At 44.6% G+C, this 21881-nt stretch overlaps 3 protein-coding genes across 5 annotated transcripts; 2 read left to right on the top strand and 1 right to left on the bottom strand.

Annotated features, from left to right (window-relative positions):
• Positions 1-530: 530 nt before the first annotated feature.
• slc18b1 (solute carrier family 18 member B1) lies at positions 531-6585 on the top strand. 3 transcript variants are annotated; one of them, XM_034563380.1, is made up of 14 exons: positions 531-697; positions 1256-1380; positions 2605-2700; positions 2821-2894; positions 3302-3449; positions 3549-3705; positions 3815-3951; positions 4046-4147; positions 4244-4335; positions 4766-4861; positions 4955-5029; positions 5131-5224; positions 5368-5428; positions 5541-6585. In XM_034563380.1, exons 1-14 carry the CDS (start codon positions 667-669, stop codon positions 5597-5599), a joined length of 1347 nt encoding a protein of 448 aa, XP_034419271.1. In that variant the 5' UTR covers positions 531-666; the 3' UTR covers positions 5600-6585. The 3 variants fall into 3 exon arrangements, with proteins under 3 accessions (XP_034419271.1, XP_034419273.1, XP_034419270.1); XM_034563382.1 differs by having other exon boundaries at positions 5368-5436; positions 5540-5603; XM_034563379.1 differs by having other exon boundaries at positions 534-697; positions 5368-5438; positions 5545-6585.
• Positions 6381-16288, bottom strand: ahi1 (Abelson helper integration site 1). Its single transcript, XM_034563378.1, has 27 exons — positions 16207-16288; positions 15549-15631; positions 14862-14980; positions 14150-14724; positions 13973-14049; positions 13687-13873; positions 13335-13527; positions 13156-13251; positions 12880-13065; positions 12542-12694; positions 12284-12416; positions 12013-12136; positions 11594-11823; positions 10916-11022; positions 10695-10813; positions 10209-10339; positions 9972-10112; positions 9687-9880; positions 9558-9603; positions 9437-9480; positions 8958-9075; positions 8630-8688; positions 7941-8006; positions 7677-7839; positions 7496-7581; positions 7140-7228; positions 6381-6979 (listed from the first exon to the last, which is right to left on the bottom strand). The coding sequence occupies exons 2-27, from the start codon at positions 15556-15558 to the stop codon at positions 6799-6801; spliced, it is 3627 nt and encodes a 1208-aa protein (XP_034419269.1). The 5' UTR covers positions 15559-15631; positions 16207-16288; the 3' UTR covers positions 6381-6798.
• A 595-nt stretch (positions 16289-16883) lies between these two features.
• On the top strand, positions 16884-21129 carry LOC117751694 (vacuolar protein 8-like). Its single transcript, XM_034563648.1, has 13 exons — positions 16884-17073; positions 17258-17377; positions 17839-17958; positions 18052-18171; positions 18588-18707; positions 18805-19013; positions 19084-19129; positions 19249-19382; positions 19591-19716; positions 19795-19909; positions 20023-20157; positions 20259-20384; positions 20465-21129. Exons 1-13 carry the CDS (start codon positions 16884-16886, stop codon positions 20596-20598), a joined length of 1695 nt encoding a protein of 564 aa, XP_034419539.1. The 3' UTR covers positions 20599-21129.
• Positions 21130-21881: the final 752 nt, after the last annotated feature.

Raw genomic sequence — 21881 nt, 5'->3', positions numbered from 1 at the left:
ATTATATTATTATTTAGACTCTTTTGATTCAGTAATAATATGTTCATAACTTTATGTTACACATGTTCAGGTAAAAACCACCCATTCACATTACAATAAATAAACACCCCATGAATTAACATAGTAAATCCTAGAAGTTGTGTATAGCGTCTGTATTTTGCGTTGATTTAATTGTTAATTATAGGATAGGATATTACTTTATTCATCATTTTAGTGAAGCAGCAGCAAACATGTTTACATATATACACAACACAATAAAAATAAAATAGCAGGGCAGGACACATTACAGTTACATTTAAGAATTTAAATAATAAAGGGAATAAAACGTGTATAAAGTGAAGCAGTGCAAGGCGTATTGATGTTCATTTGAGGAGGAAAATGTTAATGTTAATCAGTGATCCTAAAATGTGGAGCGATTAAAAGAAAATCAGTGTTATTCATTTAGCCTTTAAAATTAACGTTTTGGAAGACGTTTTTAGCCACCGGAAGTTGGGCTTTTATTTTGTTGAGTGCTTTCTGTCACATTTTTAATCGACTTCGTTGAGGAAATGCTAAGCGGTCTCTCAAAGACGGAGTTTTGTCGCCACCAAAGAGGCAACCAGGAGCCGAGAGTCCGCTGTCGGGCTTCTGGATACGAAACCCGGAAAAGTTTACAACAAGTTAGACATGGACCCGGAAGTTGACGTTGAGCAAATAGGTCGGTGACTTTTTATTTTTAGAGAAAGAAAGTGTCATAATTTTCCTGGCTGTGTTTTTGAAGTTTTAAAGTTACCTTTACCCTCACGGTGACCGGCGTTACGGTTTAACAGGCGAACCGTGTTAACTGGAGACGTTTCGCGCATAGCTGTCCATCCTGAATGCCGCTTTGGTTTTAACTTTTGTAATGAAGTGTCAACCCCTCTCGTATAAATAATAATATATACAATGCAAATTAAACAATGAGGCATTCACGAGGTTCAGCTACGTGTTCTCTTCATATTTTCAACGGCTGTCCGTAACTACGACAACAACAACGGACGGCTTGGTTCAAAGTCTCCGATTAACACGGTCGCTTCTTAAACCGCAACACCTGCAGTTGAACGCGAGTAATTCCGAGAGGAATTTGCGTGCTCCTCACATTCAACATTATCAACATCTCACTGTCCCATTTTCTCTGTTGCGTTACTTTTTATTATTATTATTATTATTATTATTATTATTATTATTATTATTATTATTATTATTATTATTATTATTTATTTTTGTCTTTTCGCAGCTGAAACAGCAGCTCCTGCCCCGAGGATGACCAGACAGCAGATTCTCACCATAATATCAATGGCATCTGTCAACTTTAGTTCAATGATCTGCTATTCAATATTAGGCCCCTTCTTCCCCAATGAGGTAAGCCCAAAGTATTACACAATGTGTACACATGGCATGAGTTTAGGGGTTTAGAGTACCACCGAATGGCATATTGTTTTATTAAAAGTCTACTGGCTTAATTAAAGCAACACAGAGTAGCTTTTGAAAGTACAGACACAATAAGTTAATTCATAAGCAATAAAAAACATCCGTAGTTAATTCAATAAACTCGGGGTGCCACTTGGTCTGGTATGACCAGTGTGGAAATGGATATTTCTGACTTTTACACTATTTAAACTATATTTTAGCATCAAGTCTGATCAATTTGTCACGTTGTTCTATTTTCTGAACTGTCTTTTTAGGGACTTTAAAGCTCCACTGGCTCATGCGACCACAGGCCCTGACATGCAAATAAAGTGTTACTCATTACAGCAGCTACTGTTGGGCAACGTTGCATAGCTTTGCTTTAATTGTTAATAATTAAGTTTCAGTTATTTGGCATTGTTAAAAGCTAATTTAGGGTTGCCAGGTTCTTCATGAAGTCCTTTTTACAACCCTTTTTTTAAAAGGTGCAATACTACAAAGTGGGCATTTTATTGCATTGAGCAACGGCAAAAAAAAGCATCGCTAATGCATCTAGTGTGCTTCAGTCAAATAAAAGAGCATATTTTACTGTATACTTTAACTCCTGGTAATTTGCGTAACATCTGCACAAGCAGAGAATGCCATCTATTTACCAGCTCGTCAAAATACACACGGATGGCTTTTCACAACACGTGTTTTTGAGATCAAATAGACTAATGCAAATTATTTTAATTTCAAAACGGCACTGAAATACAGGATATTGTTTTTGTGCCGGTGAAGGGTGTGAAACAACAAGCTGTGAACCATAACACCGGGGGGTCCATTGATCGAGTCCAATAATAAATGAGCGGTCATGTGCTCGGCAGACAGCCCGGCCCGAAGGCCAGTGGATGACTGGTTTAGTTGTGCTCACTGGTCTCACTGGTCTCACTGGTCTCGGGTACGGGGAGATGACAACATGAGTAGTAACTGCCAGGCAAAGGTTAGGGCAGTAATAAATATGACACGGTGTTGATAAGGCTGTAATGCACAACGACAGCTCTGTGATTTACAATGTATTATTGGTCATCTGCTATATCGATATATTTATCAATGTATTGACCGTTTGTGTTAATAACAATACATTACACGTCCTTATTTATGTGACAATAAATACCTGACGTGTGTTCTTCCACGCAGGCTTTAAAGAAAGGAGCCTCTCAAACTATCGTCGGTCTCATATTTGGCTGCTACGCCGTCTCCAATTTAATTGGCTCGTTGGTCATGGGAAAATATGTGAGTGCGTACGGATTATTTATTTATCGGCGTGTGTGAAGTGTGGTCTGCTGCAGTGATTCTCTCTCTCTCTCTCTATATCTCTCTATCTCTCTCTTCTCTCTCTCTCTTTTGTCCCAGATTGTCCAGATCGGTGCAAAGTTCATGCTGGTGATGGGGCTGTTTGTGTCTTCGGCCTGCACCATCATGTTCGGGTAAGTGGGATGATGATGATGATGATGATGACTCATATACGATGAAGTCATATTAACATGTTTTCGAGCTTTTGAAAGCACCCGTGCAGCAAAGTCTGGGACTTTTTTTAATATACCGAGAGCAATGAAGGATATAAAATATAAAGAAAAGCTGTATATTGATCTGCAGACTGAAATAGTTCCATCAAATGCACCACCGTATCCTGCTTTTAGACATCTCCAGCTGCTTTTAGGAAATGATTCAGCCTTCTTAGAAAAAGGTGAAACTATATATTTGTGACCCGTTTTCAAAAGCACTGAGAGAACCCTGTTGTCCCCAGTAAGGTCGACGTGATTTGAGTCGGCCTCGCGTTCGTTTTCGACGCCCTCTTATCTCGTTCTTGACGTCAGTTTTTTGCACCTCGCAGGCTCCTCGACCGGGTTCCCTCGGGAGCCACGTTCATAAGCATGTGCTTCATCGTGAGGTCCATAGACGCGCTGGGCTTCGCCGCGGCCATGACCTCCACGTTCGCCATGACGGCGAAGATATTTCCAAACAATGTGGCCACTATTTTGGTGAGTGCGGACAATTATTGTGCTGTCTGGACATGAGAATCACGAGGGAAAGAGAAGAAAACAAAAACGTGTTAAAGCGCTGCGATTCCCTGCGTTTAGGGCTGTATGGAGGCTTTCACGGGACTCGGCCTGATCCTGGGGCCGCCGCTCGGAGGGTGGTTCTACCAGTCGTTTGGATATGAAGTCCCTTTCATGATTCTTGGATGTTTCCTTCTGATTATGGTTCCTTTCAACATGTACATCTTGCCGAGCGTCGGTAGTAGTTTCAATCATGTTATAAACGTCATTTCAATTCATTTTCGGGTTTAATTTTTCTTCCTGCGTCTTTGTAACCGCGAGCCTTTTTTTCGGTCCCCCAAAAACAGAAGCCGACCCCTCGAAGGATTCCTTCTTTGGGCTTCTCGGCAAAGGGAAGATCATCCTGATCTGCTACGCGGTGTTCACGCTCAGTGGAGGTCTGGGCTTCTTGGACGCCACGTTGTCCCTGTTCGCCATGGAGAAGGTCATTTTTCCTCTCTCTGCCCACAAAGTCATTGTAGGAGGAAAGTTAATTGTGTTCCCTGTGAATAAGCTGTCCCCCTCTTATGTCACATCAGTTTAAACTGTCAGCTGGCTACGTGGGACTCATCCTCCTGGGGTTGTCGTTGCCGTACTGCCTGGTATCACCGCTGATTGGGTATATTACTGATAAATATCCTGTGAGTATGAAGGGAAAGGTGGATAATTATTTTAAGTTTGTAATTTTTAACCAAATCCCGTGTGTGTGTGTGTGTGTGTGTGTGTGTGTTCATCAGTCCACCAGGAGTTGGTTTATTGTGACAGGAGGGGCCGCCACAGCGTTTGGCTTCTTCATGCTTGGCCCCGCCCCTTTCTTTCACATCTCCAGGTGAGCATCTGGTGAAGACGGGAAGCAACAGAGATCCTCTCCTTTTTGAAAAGAATAATGTATTATTATCTGACCATTTAATATGGAGTTCCAGCCTGTGAGCTGAGCTTAGCTTAGCTTAGCTTAGCATGAAGACTGTAAACAAGGGCACACAGCTTGCCCGGCTCTGGGGGGGGGGAGGTCACAAAAACCTGCACCAGCAAATTTAAACCTCATGCTTTTCCATTTTAATGCTCTTATCGAGAACACGCGCATGATTTTAAAAAAAAAGAAGAAAAAAAAGAAAGGAAATTGAGTATTCATCCACTGTGATTTAGCTAACTTGAGTTGAGTGCTTCCTCCGACACCAGCAGTACTCCAGTAGGTCAGAGGTCATACTTCCTATAGATTAACAGACTTCATATTATATTCCGTGTGTTTTTCCGTGTAGTCAGCTGTGGCTGCTGGTCCTCATGCTCAGTGTGGTCGGGTTGTCCATCGGCATGACCGCAATCCCCATGTTCCCCGAGATCATCTCGTATGCATAGTGAGTGGCTTCACATTTCTGTGTTATTTATGTATACAATGCAAGGTTTTGAAGAAGAAAAAAAGAAAAGAAGCATGCTTTTCTTCCACGTAGTGAACAAGGATATGAAGAGGGGCTCGGCACTCTCGGAATGGTGTCTGGACTTTTTGGGGCGTTTTGGTCCTTTGGGTAAGTCGGGCAGGGGGGGGGTGGGGGGAAACCCCACATGACTATTAAATCAAATGCCTCACTGGTTGGTTCTTATTTTCTGCCTTTTTTTTTTTTTAAAGGATGTTTTGTGGCCCAACGGTGGGGGGCGTCATCACGCAACACCTGAGCTTCGAGTGGGCAGCGGCGGTCCAGGGAGGCATGGCGCTTTTGGGCGTAAGTATCCGAGTGCTGAGCAGGAGCGCGTGGAGCAGGCGGAGGAAAAAAACAACACTATTCCACGTCCGCACGACAAATATTTGATATTAAAACGACGCGCATGAACAGTGATTGACACTAAATGGCCACTTTGTCCTCAGGCCTTTCTCCTTGCTGTGTACTACGTGTGTCATCCTCAACAACAACAACAACAACAACAACAACAACAAAGGTAATCGCATCAACGGCAGCTATTTATTCACTGTACGCTGCTTGTTTCTGCAGTTTCCATAAACCTGCTGGGGTGTAACGCTCACTTTTCATGTTTTGAATTAAAGCGTTCGCAAAGACAGTCGAGCAGCAGATGAACGCACTCCTCTCCTCGCTGAATGAAGCCCTCGGCTGCACGAGGAAGGACGAAGGACGAAGGACGCCACGCCGAACGGAAAAAACCCTCCATTAAGTGGTTTTTTAATGTTTCGGAGAGATTGTAACGCTTTCGTACGGGTCGGGAACGCATACGTCCTGTAAAGTGTTGCTTTTGAGAAATGTCCGGCTCTTAAACGCCCCCCGACGACAAAGCGCTACTTCTGATCATTTAAATATATGATTTTCTATCGAGCGCGATGATGATAAACGAATGTAGTACGAATGAATGTAGTCGACCGACCGCAAAGTCCAAACTTAATGTGCCTTTTGTCCCGAAGCTGTATTCATGATCTTAGCTTTCCGCATCACATGACCTGGATTTCAGCCGCTGGCCGCATTCACGGCAACTTGAAGACAATAAGTTGTTCTGATCTGTGGAGCGACTTGTTCTTTAGGTCACAGTGGAGCTCGCTGTGATTCAACAGGGACCATTGTGTCACTAACTGCACTTTTTGTGTGTTGTTTTCTGACCGAACAATTTTAATGATTGTGGGGTTTTTTTGCACTGATTTAACATAAAAACTGAAATTACGCCAATGTCTGTGCGCGCCGTATCCTCTTACTAGCATCTTAAAATAAAAAGATATTAACATGTCAAAAAGCATATAATAATATAACTTACAAACATTCATTTATATATGCAAGTCTACTTAAACGCTGAGTCTAAAATAATAGCAACAAGCAGAATAATTATCATCTTATTTGCATTGTTTCTTAAGTACATTCCATAAATCTGCATACATAATCAAAATAGCCCGTGAGCGTATTTATTTAATAAAAAGTGTGACTTTACATGTGCTTAAATTGGAAAGGAATACATTTGTATTTTTATATAGCTTTCTAGAAGTGGCGTATAAAAAAAAACATTCATCTCCTACAGGCTAAGAGAATACAACTACAATATTGGAGACATTTTGTATTCTATATGTTCAGTAAAATTATACACAATAGTTGATTGATGCTTATGTTATTTATAAATATGTACAACGGAAGTCTTTACACGTCATTGATCGATCTGTGCAACACAGCAAATACTTACTTATACTCATTTAGTTCACATAGTCAAATATAAAAATCTAACACACCTGCAAGATTGATTGTAATTACAACAACAAAAAAAAGCATTTTTATGAAGAAGGCGAACGCACTCGACGTGTCTGAGTTCACGCGTCGGGCTCGAAGGCGCCGTTAGTCCGGCCCGTGGGTCTCTTTGGGAGAGGCCTGTCAGCTGACCGGCCTCTCCTCCCGGTCCTCGTGGACCCCGAAGCGTCCGCATCGGAAAACGTGGCTTGAGACGACGCCGCGGGGACTCCGGACTTCTTCACCTTCTTTTTCCTTCTTGCTCTGCGGGTGGGAAAAAAACACATCAAAATGTGTTATTTCTAAAAAAAAATTTAAAAAAACACACACACACACACACACAACACGACGTGTTGGTGCCTCGGATTCCACACGCTGCGGCGTCCGGTAACCGTGACGATGTGATTGTGGCCCGCTCGCTCACCTGGCGTCGGTCAGCTCCGGCTCGGTGTCGGAGAGAGTCGGCTCGGAAAGGAACCGCAGCTCCCCGGAAGAACTAATCGCGGCAGACACCTTAAAAAAAAAAGTAAGGAAGAAGTAAAAGATGAAAACGATAGGAAGATACTTTAAAAAAAATAATAAAAATTCTGCGTAAATTCTTTTATGCATTCAAGTCGTTTAAAGGAATACAAGAGATGGTCAGAAGAAAGTCTCTTTCCTGGCTTTACTAAACAGAAACATAGGCAACATAGACAAAAGAGAGAGGTGTGTTCACAGCCACACCTTGTTCCACCTTTAAGCCGATGTTAACTACTCCGACTGTACTACCTGCCTCCTTACCCTGGTGGGCGTCGCCCTCTCAACCGTCCCTTCGGACGAGGCCGCGTGCGCCTCGACCGACTGAGTCACCTCTTCATTGAGATCTCCTGCAACATAAAAAACAAACTCGTTTTGGAAGTTCCATTAAAAAAAACTAAAAAAACAACCCATGATCCACTCGGTGAACGTGTGATTCTCTCACTCCGATCCGCCACGTAAGAAGCTACAAAGTATCCCTGCTGCCCGTCGGCCAGGCGGCCGAACCACCAGCTGTCGTTGTCTTTGTACAGCACGTGGATGACATCGCCGCGGCGGACGGTCAGCTCATCGGACCGGTTGGCTCTGTAGTCACGGAGCGAGACGACCTAGAAAAAGGGGGAAAACGCGGAGGTGGAGGGCTCGAATGGGATAAAAGGTCAAAAGGTCAAAAGGTCAAAAGGTTACGCGGCAGACAGCGGCTACTTACGACTTGTTGAACGGGGACAGAATCTGTTTCCGCGTGGATTCCTGAAGAAACGTGGTCAGGGTGGCTCTGGTGGAGGAAAAGAACACCATCTAAATTATGTAGAAGAATAAAGTAAAATCTAATCTGTCAAGTAAAAGACCAAAACGTGTTCATTTGGTTGACCCCGTCAATCAAAACAAGAGCAAAAGCCGGTGACGTAGTCGTGGTGACGTGGTGAATATACAGCTAGAAACGAACGAGATCTAAAAAGTGCATCTTAAAATTGGATAAAAATGTTAAAAAGGTCAAAGGGGATATTTAACGCACCGATACCGTAAATTAAAATGACAGATTTCTCTCGGTTTAAAAATTGTTGGAAAGATTTGGAGTAATGTAAGTGTACAACTCAAAAACATACACATATATATATATATATATATATATATACACACACACACATATATATATATATATACATATATACACATATACATATACACACACACATATATATATATACATATATATATATATATACACATATATATACACACACACATATATATATATATATATATATATATATATATATATACACACATATATATATATATATATATATATATATATATATATATATATATATACACACACACACACACACACACACAGGTGTGTCGTAGAAAGTGACATTGTAATAACAGCCTTACCGTCTGAAGCCTGAGAGACGGAGCTGCTTTTAGACGACGACCGACTGGACTGAAACCGCCTGAATCACAAGAAGAAAAATTAAAATATTAAAAACCTTCGACTGCAACACGAATCCCGTGATCGTTTACGCTTACGGACACAAGTGAAAAACCCCGAGCGGCCCGTCCGTGTCTCTGTGTACGGCGTACATGCTTTCGGGAGACGCTATAATCTCGTGAAAACACATTTGTGACCTCACGCGCGTCTCACACAGCGGCAGTAAAAAGTCATTCATTTGGTCCGAGGCCAAAGAATAACTTGTGTGATTAACTGAGCAAAGCCACTCACGGCCGTGGGCGCTCGGGGCCGCCCGGGGGACAAGCTGCTCCGCCAGGGGGCCGGAGAGCTGCAGCTGGGCGTGCGGCGACAGGACGGACGGAGGCAGCAACGAGGCATTTAATTCCACCTGCAAAGAGAAAAAGGCGTGGCTTAAAGTGCTCTAATTTAAAAGTTGTTTAATCTTTCAGAAATAGCGGTCATTTATTGGACTGCTTTCCTGCTCCGGGGGCCTCCTGATGCCATTTAAAGTCAAGATTAAGTTAAAACTTCCAATGCAGCAGGTGGGACGAGCTGTGCTAATTTATCAATAAACACGACACGCGTGCATCACTTTATGGACATATATCTTCCGTGGTATGTTTCCTCACTCGGCGCCCGAGAGAACAAGCCGGTTCAGACCGAGATTACATGAAGGGCTCGGCGGGGTGACATCACCTCAGTGAAGACCCACTATTCAAAAGGTGGTAGAGTACAACAGGAGAACTCACTGTGCCGGAATCCACCGTGAAGCTCCTCCCCGTGAGGACTCTGTCTGCACAGACGAACATACGGTAAATATTTCAGACGTCACCGTCAGGTGAATGATGTAATGCAGCACATGTACACTACCTTGCTCATAAATGTATCCAGAAGGTGAAGATCTCAGATGTGGCTCCTAAAAAAAAAAAGGAGGAGATTTTGTATTTCTGTATTTCTATACAAGTACTTATGTCTAAGTAATTTAGGATGAGTATTTACCAGCACTGAATCCAGCCGCTCCTTAACGCACTGCATTTTCAAGGCGAGCCTCGTGGCTCGGGCGAACTGGTCCATGGTGGAGCCGACGGAGGCGTCGTGCGACGCCGGGGGGTCCGGTGTGTTTCTGACGGTTCTGGGGTCTGTAGAAGCCGACCGGCTCGCTGCTCTCATGTTGTGCAGCTCCAGCTGGGAGACTGCGTGACGGAGGAAGACACGGTTTGTATTTATAGTGCCGACTGTGTGTGTATCCCCTGAATCGTTCGTCCCCCTGGCGTCTTCACGAACCCTTGCGGTCGTACAGGTACAGGCGGACCGGCTGGCTCTGGCCGAAGGCGCTGAAGGCCACCATGTTCTCGTGAGGGTGGAACGAGACGCCGTGGAGAGCGGTGGGGTACAACAGCTCAGAGTAGACCGCCACTTGGTCACCTGGAAGAGACGGGACGGATGGACGCTGTAGCGACTCTGCATTATGCTATCAAAATAAAATAGAAATGACAGAGAATATAAACATGGCACTGTCACCTGTGTCGGCATTCCAGACGTACGCCATCCCGTCCTCGCTACCGGAGAAGATGAAGTTCCCACACGGCGTGAAGGTGCTATAGATCCTCTCTCTGTAGTTTGTGGCTCCGATGTACTTCTTCACAGCCAGGCTGAAAGGACACGTATGTTTTACCGGTCTTTTTAAACACAATATTATCGGTTTCATACATTTTTTTTATGACACATTTCTCTCCTATGTGTAATAATTTAGAAACGCAGACGCCAACGTCGTGTTTTGGAGCACGACTGAAGTGAGACATCATATTATTTAGTCTGTAAGTTAAGAATGGTGAAATTATTTAGTTCCAACAGCTCTAAAAATCGTTCATGTATTTTTAATCCAACCCAGAAATTCACTTAAAAACTAAAACCACACTTTACAAGGACAAAATACAACAAAGTGAATTCCCTTATCATTAGTGGCCGTATAGAAAAACCATAAAAGTGACGTCTCATCGTGTTTACATTCTCAAGTCCATCACCCTCAGCACGCTGTCTCTGGCGTGGATGAGCAGGCACCGCCCGTTTGGGTGGAGCTGCAGCATGTTGATGGGGACGCCCCGGAGGTCGCTCTCGTCAATTTTCTGCCCGAGACAAAACGAAAAGGTGCAAAACGAGTTTCAAATGTAGCGTCCACTGCAAAGTGCGTCTGCTGTGTAACGTGGAACATTTGGACAAAGACGTACCATCTCGACACACCAGCGGTGACACGGCGGATGACGCTTGCTGTCAGTTGTTGTGGTTTTCCACACGAGGATGAGGCCTGCATTGTCCGCGGAGAACATTCTCCTTCCTAATTAGAGCGAGCACAATGTAAAAGAACACCGGCTATAAGAAGTAGAACGTTCTCCTTCCTAATTAGAGCGAGCACAACGTAAAGGAACACCGGCTATAAGAAGTAGAACGTTCTCCTTCCTAATTAGAGCGAGCACAACGTAAAGGAACACCGGCTATAAGAAGTAGAACGTTCTCCTTCCTAATTAGAGCGAGCACAAGGTAAAGGAACACCGGCTATAAGAAGTAGAACGTTCTCCTTCCTAATTAGAGCGAGCACAAGGTAAAGGAACACCGGCTTGACGACTATGAATTGTGTATCAAATTCCATCTTGGCGGCCTAATAAGTTTATGTCAAGCATAAAGGTTTGAATGATAGCAATTCTTCTGTAAATATTGCAGCCAGGACACAAAATAAACCTCTATAAATACTGTTCATCATTCAGTATTTCTTACAGGTACATGCAGTGAAACTCTATTTTCCTATTAAAGACCTATCGTACGTACAGTACACGCATGAGAGGTGCAGAACATGGACCGGCTGCCTGGTTCACGGTCGGGTCTACGCTCGACGTTGGAAGACACGATACCTTCAGAGTCGAAGCAAATGGAGTTGATGAAGCTGCCGTGGCCCTCGAACTCCTGCAGCAGCTGGCCGTTCACGTCGTCCACGTCGAGCCTCCACACTCGCACCAGAGCGTCGAAGCCGCCCGTCACCACCAGGTTCTGGGCTGCGGGTCGGTACCGAGCGCAGTACACGAAGGACGGGTGAGGGAGCACCTTCTGGGCCGCCGCCTGAAGCCTCTCCACGTTCCACTCTCTGACGGAGGAGAGCAAAACCTGCTGCATCACCGGTACCGTGAACACATCGCGAGCCCCTTGCTATGAAGGGTGCTTACTGCCCCTAGTGGTACGATTGCAAACAGCTATTCAGACACCAGCAAGTGACACCTTAACGCCTTCATTCATTCACTCCCGATCACTTTCATTCACTTCTACAGAAGCTCACCTCACAGTTCCGTCGGAGGAGGCAGACAAGAGGCTCCGATCGTCTCTGGACCAGCAGAGATCGTAGACTATTTTGAGATGGCCGCTGAAGGCAGCCAAAGCCTGGCCGGAGGGAATCTCATACACTGCAACAGCACATCAGTGGGTTACTTATTAAACATTAATGTTCATGTACAAACAGTGAGTTAACTAGCGCGCGATCGCTGCCGAGGAGCATCTTCAAGGTGGAGTTTCACCAGGTGGAGTTTCACCAGGTGGAGTTGCTTGCTCACCGACTACAGGGAAGGCATCCGTGTCGGCACAAGCAGCAGCCAGCATCGTCCCGTTGTGAGAGAACAGCAATGTGAAGCAGCCCATCCGACCGCCACGGAAGGACAGCATGGACTTGTTAGGAATCCGGCACACCTTGAGGAGAGAGTCTTTGGTCAACCACGTCTGGAGGACAGGTTCACATTCTCATCCGGTACGCTTGTACCGGATGAGAATGCGCTTGTCCGGTTAATCGCATAATAATGCCTAATTCCACCGACCTGTCCCGGCAGCCGGCTCCATCTCAAGGCCGGCGGCTTGTTGTCTGGAGGCTGAGTCTGGCTTCTCTTGGTCACCTCATTCTGGAGTTCGCTGTAGGAGGTGCTGCCCCGCTCCTCCTGCAGTGCCATCATGGACCGAATACCGGGGTCCACCTGCAGACCAAAGGCCCATCTTAGCTCCAACGTATTACTGGCTCCACTCGAGGCTCGACTTAAAAACCAGACGGCTTTATCTACAGTATTACTAATACGTCAACTATTTGCATATCTATATAAGACAGAAGTAGTCGTCGTAAAAGATTACAATCATACGTAATAGCAGCTTTAAAGAAACGTACATGCTCCGGGAGTTTGATGCCCTTCACCGTCACATAAAGGGTGGATGTGTATTTGTTTCGGGGGTACTTCCTCCACCACTCCACCACCTCGATTGTTTTTGGTTGTCTCTTCGCCCGAGGCGGAGGGCAGAAGAGCTGGAGGCGAAGCTTACTGTCGATGTTCAGCACACCGTTTGTGCCGACGAGCTGGAGGACACGGAGAGAAAAAAAGAAAGAAGTGAATTCAGTATTTAAAAAAAAAAATTAAAAAAAGGCAAACCGGTCCAAATGTACCACCTTGAGAAACGCCCACGCGATCTTTCTGAATCCTCGCTCGTGCTTGTCGACGTCAACGTTGGCTCGTGCTTCCTCCATGGTTATGAAGTCCAGGATCTTCACGGGAACATTGAAATAAAAAAAATGTAATTATCAAACGGCTAGCTCCCCCCCCCCCGAAATATGAAGCGTCTCTTTACTTCAAAGAGGAGTATGACTCTGGGGCTTCCGTCCTTCTGTTCCACGAAGTAGCCGAAGCGTTCGTTGAAGATGATCTGTTCCTGCCACTCGGGGATGATGGATTTGTTCTTCTTGAAGTCAAACGGCTGAGTCATGATGGGGAGGATGTGGTCGACGGTCTCCTGCTCGTAAAACGAGGAGACCGGCCGATGGCTGCGAAGAACACGACAAAGAAACATTTAGATATCGTGTTGCATCGAAGGCTTTGAAACGAGAGGTTCAAATAACTGTTGAGCCGAGACTACAAATAAAGTACGCACCCGGGCAATAGAAACACACTATTAAAGATGGAGTGATAGCGTCCGTTCTCACCAGTCTTCCTTCTTCACGTACTGTCCAGTGGTTTCATCCACGACGTGTATCTTCACCATCGGGTGTGAGATCAGCAGGTCGGTCTTGAGGCGGTCCGTCCTGTGGGCGTACACTCCCAGCACCAGGCTGTCGTCAAATGTTGCTTGCTGTGGTACTTCTGCCTCCGTTTCGCTCTCTTCTTTGACAACTTTAAAAAAATAAAAATAAAAAGAAGAAGAAATGTAAATTCGTCACCGTTGCGACGACTTAATTCAACGGCGACGCCGTAGATTAAACAGTCACGGACCGTGTTTCTTCTTCTTTTTCTTCTTCTTTCCCTTGGATTCCGCTTCGTTGTCCACATCGGCGTCTTCATCTTCACCCCTAGTGGACCAAAAAGTTACATTCTACTTTAAAAAAAACCTGTATTCTGCATTATAATAATTAGAAAATCTATAGCGTACTAGAAGATGTATACACACACCCTACTTCCGGCTGTGTGATGACAGATTTCAGCTTTTTCTTCTTCTTCTTTCCGACGTCGTTATTCAGCGACACATTTTGGGAGAGGGCGCTCGGTTCCTCGGTCTTGGCGCTCGCCGTCTTTAAGGTCCTCTCCTCGTCCCGTGCGATCTGCTGCTGGTAATCGAGCAGCAGCTTGTCCTCCGCATCCTCCGCCTGACTCGCTTCCTCGGCCTCGGTGTCTCCCTTGCCTTTCCCTTTTTTGCTTCTCCGCTTCGGTTCCTTTCCACCGCCTCCACCCTCCGGCTCCGAAGCGATCTCGGACTTGGTGGCCACCGCGTCCTTCCCGGCGTGACCTTTGGTGTCCTCAGGGACAGGAAGCGGGGGAAGCTCCCTCCTGCTTCTCCTCTTGCCCTTGGACGTCTTAGTGTCCTCTTGGTTTCTACTGTTGTTGGTGTTAACCTTTTCCGCCGTTTCCCTCTCTCTTTGCTTATTCTTGGTGTAGCGAGGGCTGGCCTGTTCGGGGTGATATGTGTTCTGGAGGATGGTCTCGTCATCTTCTGTGTCCTTCTCAAGGTTCTTTTTTAGATTCTGAAGCTAAAAGAAACAGGGAAGGGAGAACATATACATGTCAATAAATATGTATGTAAATAGGGTGTCCTTTAATAAGACGTCGACCATGTCAATTACTTTGCAGTGTATTTTGGAGGAAGGAAACTTTTTAGAAAACATACCACAATAGTCTCCTGCGTTTCAGTGTTTTTCTTCTTCAGCTTTTTCTTGTCTGATTCAGAGTATTTCTTGAAGACTTCATTGAATCTTTCCCGGGTCCTCGCCCGGTCTTCACTCTCACCTGTGAAAAAGGTTCCACTCATAAATGTGCAAAGTGGCCCTGTGCTGGCTCCATTGAGATCAGGTAATACCATGTGATCAAAGCATATATACGTATGTACGTATGTATATGTATCTATGTTGCTGTTCTGAAGGGTCAATATACAACTTCTACTTACTATCATACTTAAATACAATTGTAGGGTACTTGTACTTGTGCAGGAGTGTTTCTCTTTTACTTCTCTACTCCGTCTGGTTTAAATAGTGTGTATACTTCACTACATTTATTTACATACATACAAGACATGATCAACAAATAAAGATGGTGCATTTTTATAGATTGAACTACCCAACAGTGTGTAAAATAGTTTTAATTAGCCTCACGTCGATCAACTTCAACATTCAAATGCCTACATGCTAAAACTTTAATGCATAAATAATAATGATAATAATAATAATACAAGAATGATACAATAATATATATATAATTATCTTTTACTTTTTATACAGCTTTTGTAAACTGTGGTATTACAACTATGTTGTATTTATTCTAGCACACTGGTGTGATGAGGGAGCAGCAGGAAACTCACCCACTGGCATCCTCAGGCCCCGTTATGTCTCTCATTCTGAGGGCAAAAGGTGCACAAACAAACCAGGCAGGGCGGCTTTCATCCTATAAATACAAAACACGTCAACCGCGCACACACTCATTCTTTTGTTGGGTTCGTAACGCGCACAGTTAGCTTCGCAGTGTGGACGAACACAGTGGAACTAGCACACCCACGTCGTGTTTTCTGTGGCGTCTGTTTAGCTGAAGCTAGGAAAGACAAACAGTTACCAGTGTTACGGTGTAACGAGCGACCGTGTTAACTCGTGACGCGTTCATTTGCTTAGGATATAAACGATGCCTATGAGTGTATTGAACATTTAACAATAACGAAGTTCACGAGGACAGCCACGTGTTCTCTTCCTATTTTCAACAGCTGTCGTAACCACGACAACAACGGGCTCGTTCGGCTGAAAGTCGCCAGTTAACGCGGTCGCTTGTTAAACCGCAACACAGCTAACGTTAGCTCGCTGAGTGCTAACATTAGCTAGCACAAGTGGCATTATTAGCTCCCTGAGTGCGGCACAGTGAGACTTAGCTTCTTCAAGCCACGGCGTGGAACTCAAATTAAACCCTATTTCATTACAACATGTGTTTTGAAAAAGATGGCTAGAAGACCCGTTATCTAGTTAGTTAGCTACCCGGCAGTGATTGCGCTGTCCTCCAACGACGCTGCGATGGTTTCCAAGTCAACCAGGGCTGAACCGTGGGGGCGGGGCTTGGCGGCCATGTTTATGACGTGGAGACAACAACAATAACACATTCACCAATGGTTAAGCGAACCCTCAATCGGAACCGTGAAAACAATAACATAAAGTATATAAAAGTTTACTTTCCACTATTAAAATGCACACATTCACATTTTCGTGACGCAGTTGCAAACAAATATATTCCCTATTTATATATAAAAAACATATTCCCTATATATACTATTTAATAGTTTTTTAAAAATAGTTTTAGAATTAGAGCACACAAAAGACTATACAACAATATATAATGCAATACAATTATACATACTTTGAAGATGCTTTAATCTACGAAAACGAAGAAAGTGCAAAGATACATAAACAATAATAATGATAATTAAAAAAAAAAAAACGCTAAATATATTATTAAGAACATATGCAAATATGCAATGCAGTACAGTAAACAAATATTTAATATAATTTTTATAAAGCCTGCTTCTGAACTAGAGTTGAGTAAAGGGTCTGAGCCGTAATCCCCCCCCCCGGTCACGTGACGTCCCAGTGGGCGTGTCTGTGTGCAGGTTGGGCGACACAGGCAGGTGCGATGCCTTTCTGCCGATGATGCGGTCGTCATGGCTTCTGGCTTTTGTGAAAATTGCTCCCGTCTGCTGAATGAATTGTTCCTTTCTTTGAGGAAGGTGTGCAGAGAGTTCGAGCGAAAACTCAGGGACGTTTTCAGGGAACTTTCTCAGTGCACCTGCTTCAGGAATACCCCGGAGAGCAGTTTCCTGAGGAGGAAGTTCTCTCTCCACCTGCTGTGTGGTAGGAACAATGCAGCCATTCATTTCCTTTGTTGGAGACAGCACTGTTGTTTGTGAGAAGTCTCCCATGTTGGAAAAAAGGCAGACAATACATCAACAGTGTATTTATAACTTAATTAAATATTTGGATTTTTTTTTTAGGGAATAGTCATCCTTGTGTATCTTGTTTTCTTTTTTTTTCTCAGATGATGAAAATCAACTCCTTAATCAGGAGAGTCTGCGCACGCTGAGCAGACTTGCATCCTCGGACGACGCCGATCTACAAACTACTGCAGCCGTGTATTATTTACATGTCAGTCATCATTGTGAGTGAAGAAATCCAACGGATTGCAAAGAACGACCCTATTGTTTGCACTTTGTGTGTCTCATATCTCTGACCTTCGGGATATAACCCCTCCAACGAGTAGGACTGGTCCAGGGCTGGCAGACAATTCCCCTCCCTGTGTGTGTTTGCTCTCGTGTCAGTTTGAAGACGTGACAAATAGATTTCATATGTGATATCCCACAGTACCGAAGCAACGGTTCATGTGAAGTATTACTTTTAGTAACAGGAAGATCCGGTTGTATGCAAAGTGTAACCACATACTCCATTTTGCATAAACGTACAGGTGGGTTATCTCATTTAAACACATATTTTTCACTTTTGAGAGTGACATCTAATTAAGATTGCGTTTAACTTTGAGATCGACACAAAAAAAAAACGAACTCCTCAAAGTCCGCTTCTTCACCCAATTCCATATTTTTTTGTTTGCTTTGTGCGTTTCAGTGAAATCTCCTTTACCAGAGGCCTTCCTGGAGCCCGTCATGGCCTTACTGTTATCAGCTGACCTCGACGTGCAAAAGACTACAACTCTCTCCTTAGTTAATCTGTTAGCCAAGAATAACGGTAAGAGATAAGAATCGTCTTTGACTTTTGAATCACAATCCTTCAAAACTCTCCTCATGGTCATAATTACTGGTCCGTGCATTCTGATTTCAGTGTGCAGAGAGTTGGTGATTGAAATGGGGATGCTGGTGCCCTTACTGGAGCTGTTCCGGTCGGGGGACGCCACCGCTCGGTGTCACTCGTGTGCCTGCGTCACCTTGCTGGCTTCCTCAGGTTACAGTCAATAATTTCATTGATAAAGGACAGAAAACAGAAACGACATATTTGAAAACAATATATTTGTGTATTTTTTTTCCCGTCCCGTGAAGATAGACGTATTTTGTCCGTGTCATTTCTGCACACTGCCACACATGCTGTATGAGATTTTTTTTTACTGCAAGGCATATGGGAATAATAATCAGAGCATAAGATGGTCAGAAACTTTAGAAACAAAGCGCTTCATAAAATATCTTTCTGCGTCGTCTTTATTCCGGTCTTATTCGCCCCCAAAAAAGTCTGCAGAGACACGACATAGCGTTGTATTTCAGTCTGGAATCAGCTGAGCACACAAAAGAGAGAAGAGAAGATCCTCCTTTATTTACAGGATTACAGCATTATGGAGGTTTTTTTTCTTTCTTTCTCATCCATAGAATCAAAGAGTGAAGCTGTCACGGTGGATGGCGTCATGCCACTGTTGGCGTTAGCCAAGTCCTACGAGCCGCGGGTGCAACAGAACGCCACCTGGGCTCTGTTACACCTCACACAGTCAGGTGGGACCCTCTCCTCTCAATCTCAATGTGCACGTGTTCTGACTGTGATTTATTTGATTTAAGACGACATAGACGCCTTATTTTTTTGTTGCCCCAGATTGTTCGACGAGGATCTTGTGTGACGTGGGAGCCGTTCCCGTCCTGGTGCTCCTGCTGCAGTCCTCGGATTCAGAGGTTCAGTTTTACAGCTGCGCCGCTCTGTGCAACATCGCCGCTGTTCGGGACCATCACCCAAAGTTGCTGAGCATCGGGGGACACTTCTTATTAAAGTCTCTCCTGACTCTCGTGTCTTCCTCCGTGCAAAAGGTAACCGCCACAGCTTGAGTTTGAAGGTCAAGCATCGGACGATGTTTGATTTAATTTCTCTCTTTTCCAGAATTCAACTCGAGCGTGCAGATGCCTACGAACTCTCTCGAAGAACGGTAATTATAAACAATGAAGCCAGAGATTGATGCCGTCCCCGAAGCAGATGCTGTTTGTCATTTTTGTGTGTGTGTGTGTGTGTGTGTGTGTGTGTGTGTGTGTGTGTGTGTGTGCGTAGTGCTGATCCAGGAGCAGCTGATGGAGCTCGACTGTGTGTTGCCCCTGAAGGCGCTGCTGAAGAAGTCTTCTCCCGTGTGGAGAGAATCAGCCGTCACACTACTTTCCACACTGTCGGCACACCCACCAAACAATGTACGGGTTCCCTACACAGATCATAACAATAATGGAGTTATGACTCGGTAACTATTCGTAAATGTGAAACAGCTGGAAAGTCTTTGAAAAAACTGATTTATTAAACTATTGGGCCATTCGTTTTCCTTTTTTAGATGTACAAATGTGACTGTAGATATGAAGCAACTGCTCTGTTCACATCTTAATATTGATCATATTTGTGTTCCAGGACGTCCTCGTGAGCGAGGGTCTGTTGGATGACATCGGTCAGCTGCTTCGTCATCAAACATCTGTCACAATCGCACACAGCTGCAAGATCGTCAGCGACCTGTGCGTCTCCAGCGCGGGTCAGCAGGTACACGCGAAGGCTTCACGTCAACATGCGCGTAGTCAAACATGTTTGTGCATTAATCCCGTCGTCGTGGTTATCTAGGCTGCGACGGAGAGTCTGTGTTTACCGGCTCTCCTCGGGCTCCTGTCGTCCCCGTCGCTGTCGGACGAGACCTCGCTGCATGTGACGTCCTGCTTGCATCACCTCATGACCTGGGGTGAGGGATGGATCCGGCCTGTGTGTGTGTGTGTGTGTGTGTGTGTGTGTACATGATAACATCCCCCCCCCCTTTCTTATATGAATATCATTCACAACGTGTCCCCGTTTCAGATCCACTCAAGTCTAACTTGTCGGCGACGATAACATCGGAGCACGTTTCGAGACTTGTGAAGATGTCCGGACAAACCCAAAAGCCCGAGTTGTCCCACGACAGTGCGGCCATCATCGGCTCGCTAGAAATGACCCGTACGGTGGCGTGGAAGTATTCTTTTCTACATAGGAAAACCAGCTTATTCCTGTATTATTAAATAGTGTTTACATACTCCCCCCCCCCCCCCCCCCCCCAGAGGAGACGGTCCGGATGCTGAGACCTCACTACGTCACCGTGATGGAGTTCCTCTCGGTGTTCCTCAAAAACAAAGATGTGAAGTTGCAGCATCTCGCCATAGTGACAGTATCGAACCTCGAGAAAGGTCCGCGTCATGATCTCGTCGTACTCGACGTCTCCGAGCAAACAGGTCGTGAGTTGTGAGCCGTCTTCTTCCTCCTGCAGATGGAGGCTTCTCCTCCCTGCTGGCCGGCAGCGAGCTGGAGGCTCTCCTCCGGGAGGTGCACGCGCAGACGGAAGAAACCAGGCGGCTGCTGCAGATGATCAAGCCTCTTTCTCCATCTTCTGTCCACCCGTGACTTTCCCCTCATCCTTCAACAGACGAGCGATGTGCATCACGGGGATTATTACACTCGTGCACGTTATGGACGAGCAGCACTTTCTTTTTTATTTCATTTCAAATGTTCACGGGCGACAAATTAAGTGGAACAACGAGGCAGAGATGCGACATAGTGTCAACTTTAATGAAATATGGCATACAGTTTAACACGTGATAGTTATGAGCAATACTTAAACTATAGGATCAAATATTGATGATCGGATACATTTGTTTTTATAAGCTTTTTATTATAATAAACTCTCTTAACCTCTACGCCTGGACTTTTGCTTTAAAAGTGATATAATGGATGAAACAAAGCCTGCCGTCAGCACCGTAAAGGTTTTGTGCGTCGTAATCTCTAAAACAAACACTCACACAGCTGAAGCAAAGTCTTTGGAAACTAAGTTCCTTAGCAGCTTTGAAATATGTGATTGCTATACTTCACAAAATCAAAAGGGAAAAAAGATGATAAGAATCGACATAAACTTTTAACCGACGACCTATATGCAGTCTTCGCTTCGCGGCGCAAAAAATTCCACAGCCACAAAACTGAGGAAGGAAAAGTGCTTGGGTTGCAAGAAAAATCCTGAATAAGCCAAAAGCATCGGCTAACATATGTAGCGATTGTTAGAATGGCTATTCCTAGTGTTTCACAACACAGCAAACTACCATGACTCTACTGTTTTTCTTTTTTTTTTAAATCTTCCTTATTAGTTCAGAAACCGGCTGCACCAAAGAAAGAAAGAAACAACGTGGACGATAGTCGTGCCGCGCGTTACACACAGAAAAGTGACCGGCGGCTGACGCCCTCGGCCAGAGGCGAGGCCGCGTGCTCTCACGTGCTCTTTAAGGGCATGCAGCGCTCCTCCTGTGCGTCGCCGAGGAACCCCGACGGCTCTCCGACGAAAGTGTGTGTGTGAGCGTCCGGCTGCAGGTTCTCAGATGACCTCTGAAGAATGCACAAAAAGAGAGATATTAAATAACATGTTTCAGATAAGGCTTAAGAGATGAGAAGAACACGTGCGGTCGGAAACTGTACATACAGGGCAAGTATGACGATGACCTTTCTTTGGCTTTGAATACTGACCGGCATATATATGTATATATATATATAAATGTTGCAATGATAATATGCCCTTTGTTGACATGTCACTGCAGGGTAAACGTAGGTGTATTTAATCACGTTAATTATGGCCCTATTCTATTTAGTTTGTGCAATCTGGCTCAATAGAACAGGACCGTGACTCATTTGATCCAGTACAC

This window comes from Cyclopterus lumpus, chromosome 22, assembly GCF_009769545.1.
Source record: "Cyclopterus lumpus isolate fCycLum1 chromosome 22, fCycLum1.pri, whole genome shotgun sequence".
Taxonomy (NCBI): Eukaryota; Metazoa; Chordata; class Actinopteri; order Perciformes; family Cyclopteridae; genus Cyclopterus; species Cyclopterus lumpus.
This window is presented reverse-complemented; position numbering and strand designations above follow the sequence as displayed.

Coding starts and splice junctions, on each gene's coding strand:
- slc18b1 (XM_034563379.1), top strand. CDS start 667: ATGGACCCGGAAGTTGACGTTGAGCAAATAG. Junction 2,895..3,301: donor GCCTGCACCATCATGTTCGG/GTAAGTGGGATG, acceptor TGCACCTCGCAG/GCTCCTCGACCGGGTTCCCT. Junction 4,336..4,765: donor CCTTTCTTTCACATCTCCAG/GTGAGCATCTGG, acceptor TTTTCCGTGTAG/TCAGCTGTGGCTGCTGGTCC.
- ahi1 (XM_034563378.1), bottom strand. Junction 14,050..14,149: donor ATCACACAGCCGGAAGTAGG/GTGTGTGTATAC, acceptor TTGGTCCACTAG/GGGTGAAGATGAAGACGCCG. Junction 13,528..13,686: donor TACGTGAAGAAGGAAGACTG/GTGAGAACGGAC, acceptor TGTTCTTCGCAG/CCATCGGCCGGTCTCCTCGT.
- LOC117751694 (XM_034563648.1), top strand. CDS start 16,884: ATGGCTTCTGGCTTTTGTGAAAATTGCTCCCGTCTGCTGAATGAATTG. Junction 18,172..18,587: donor CACCTTGCTGGCTTCCTCAG/GTTACAGTCAAT, acceptor TCTCATCCATAG/AATCAAAGAGTGAAGCTGTC. Junction 19,910..20,022: donor GCATCACCTCATGACCTGGG/GTGAGGGATGGA, acceptor TCCCCGTTTCAG/ATCCACTCAAGTCTAACTTG.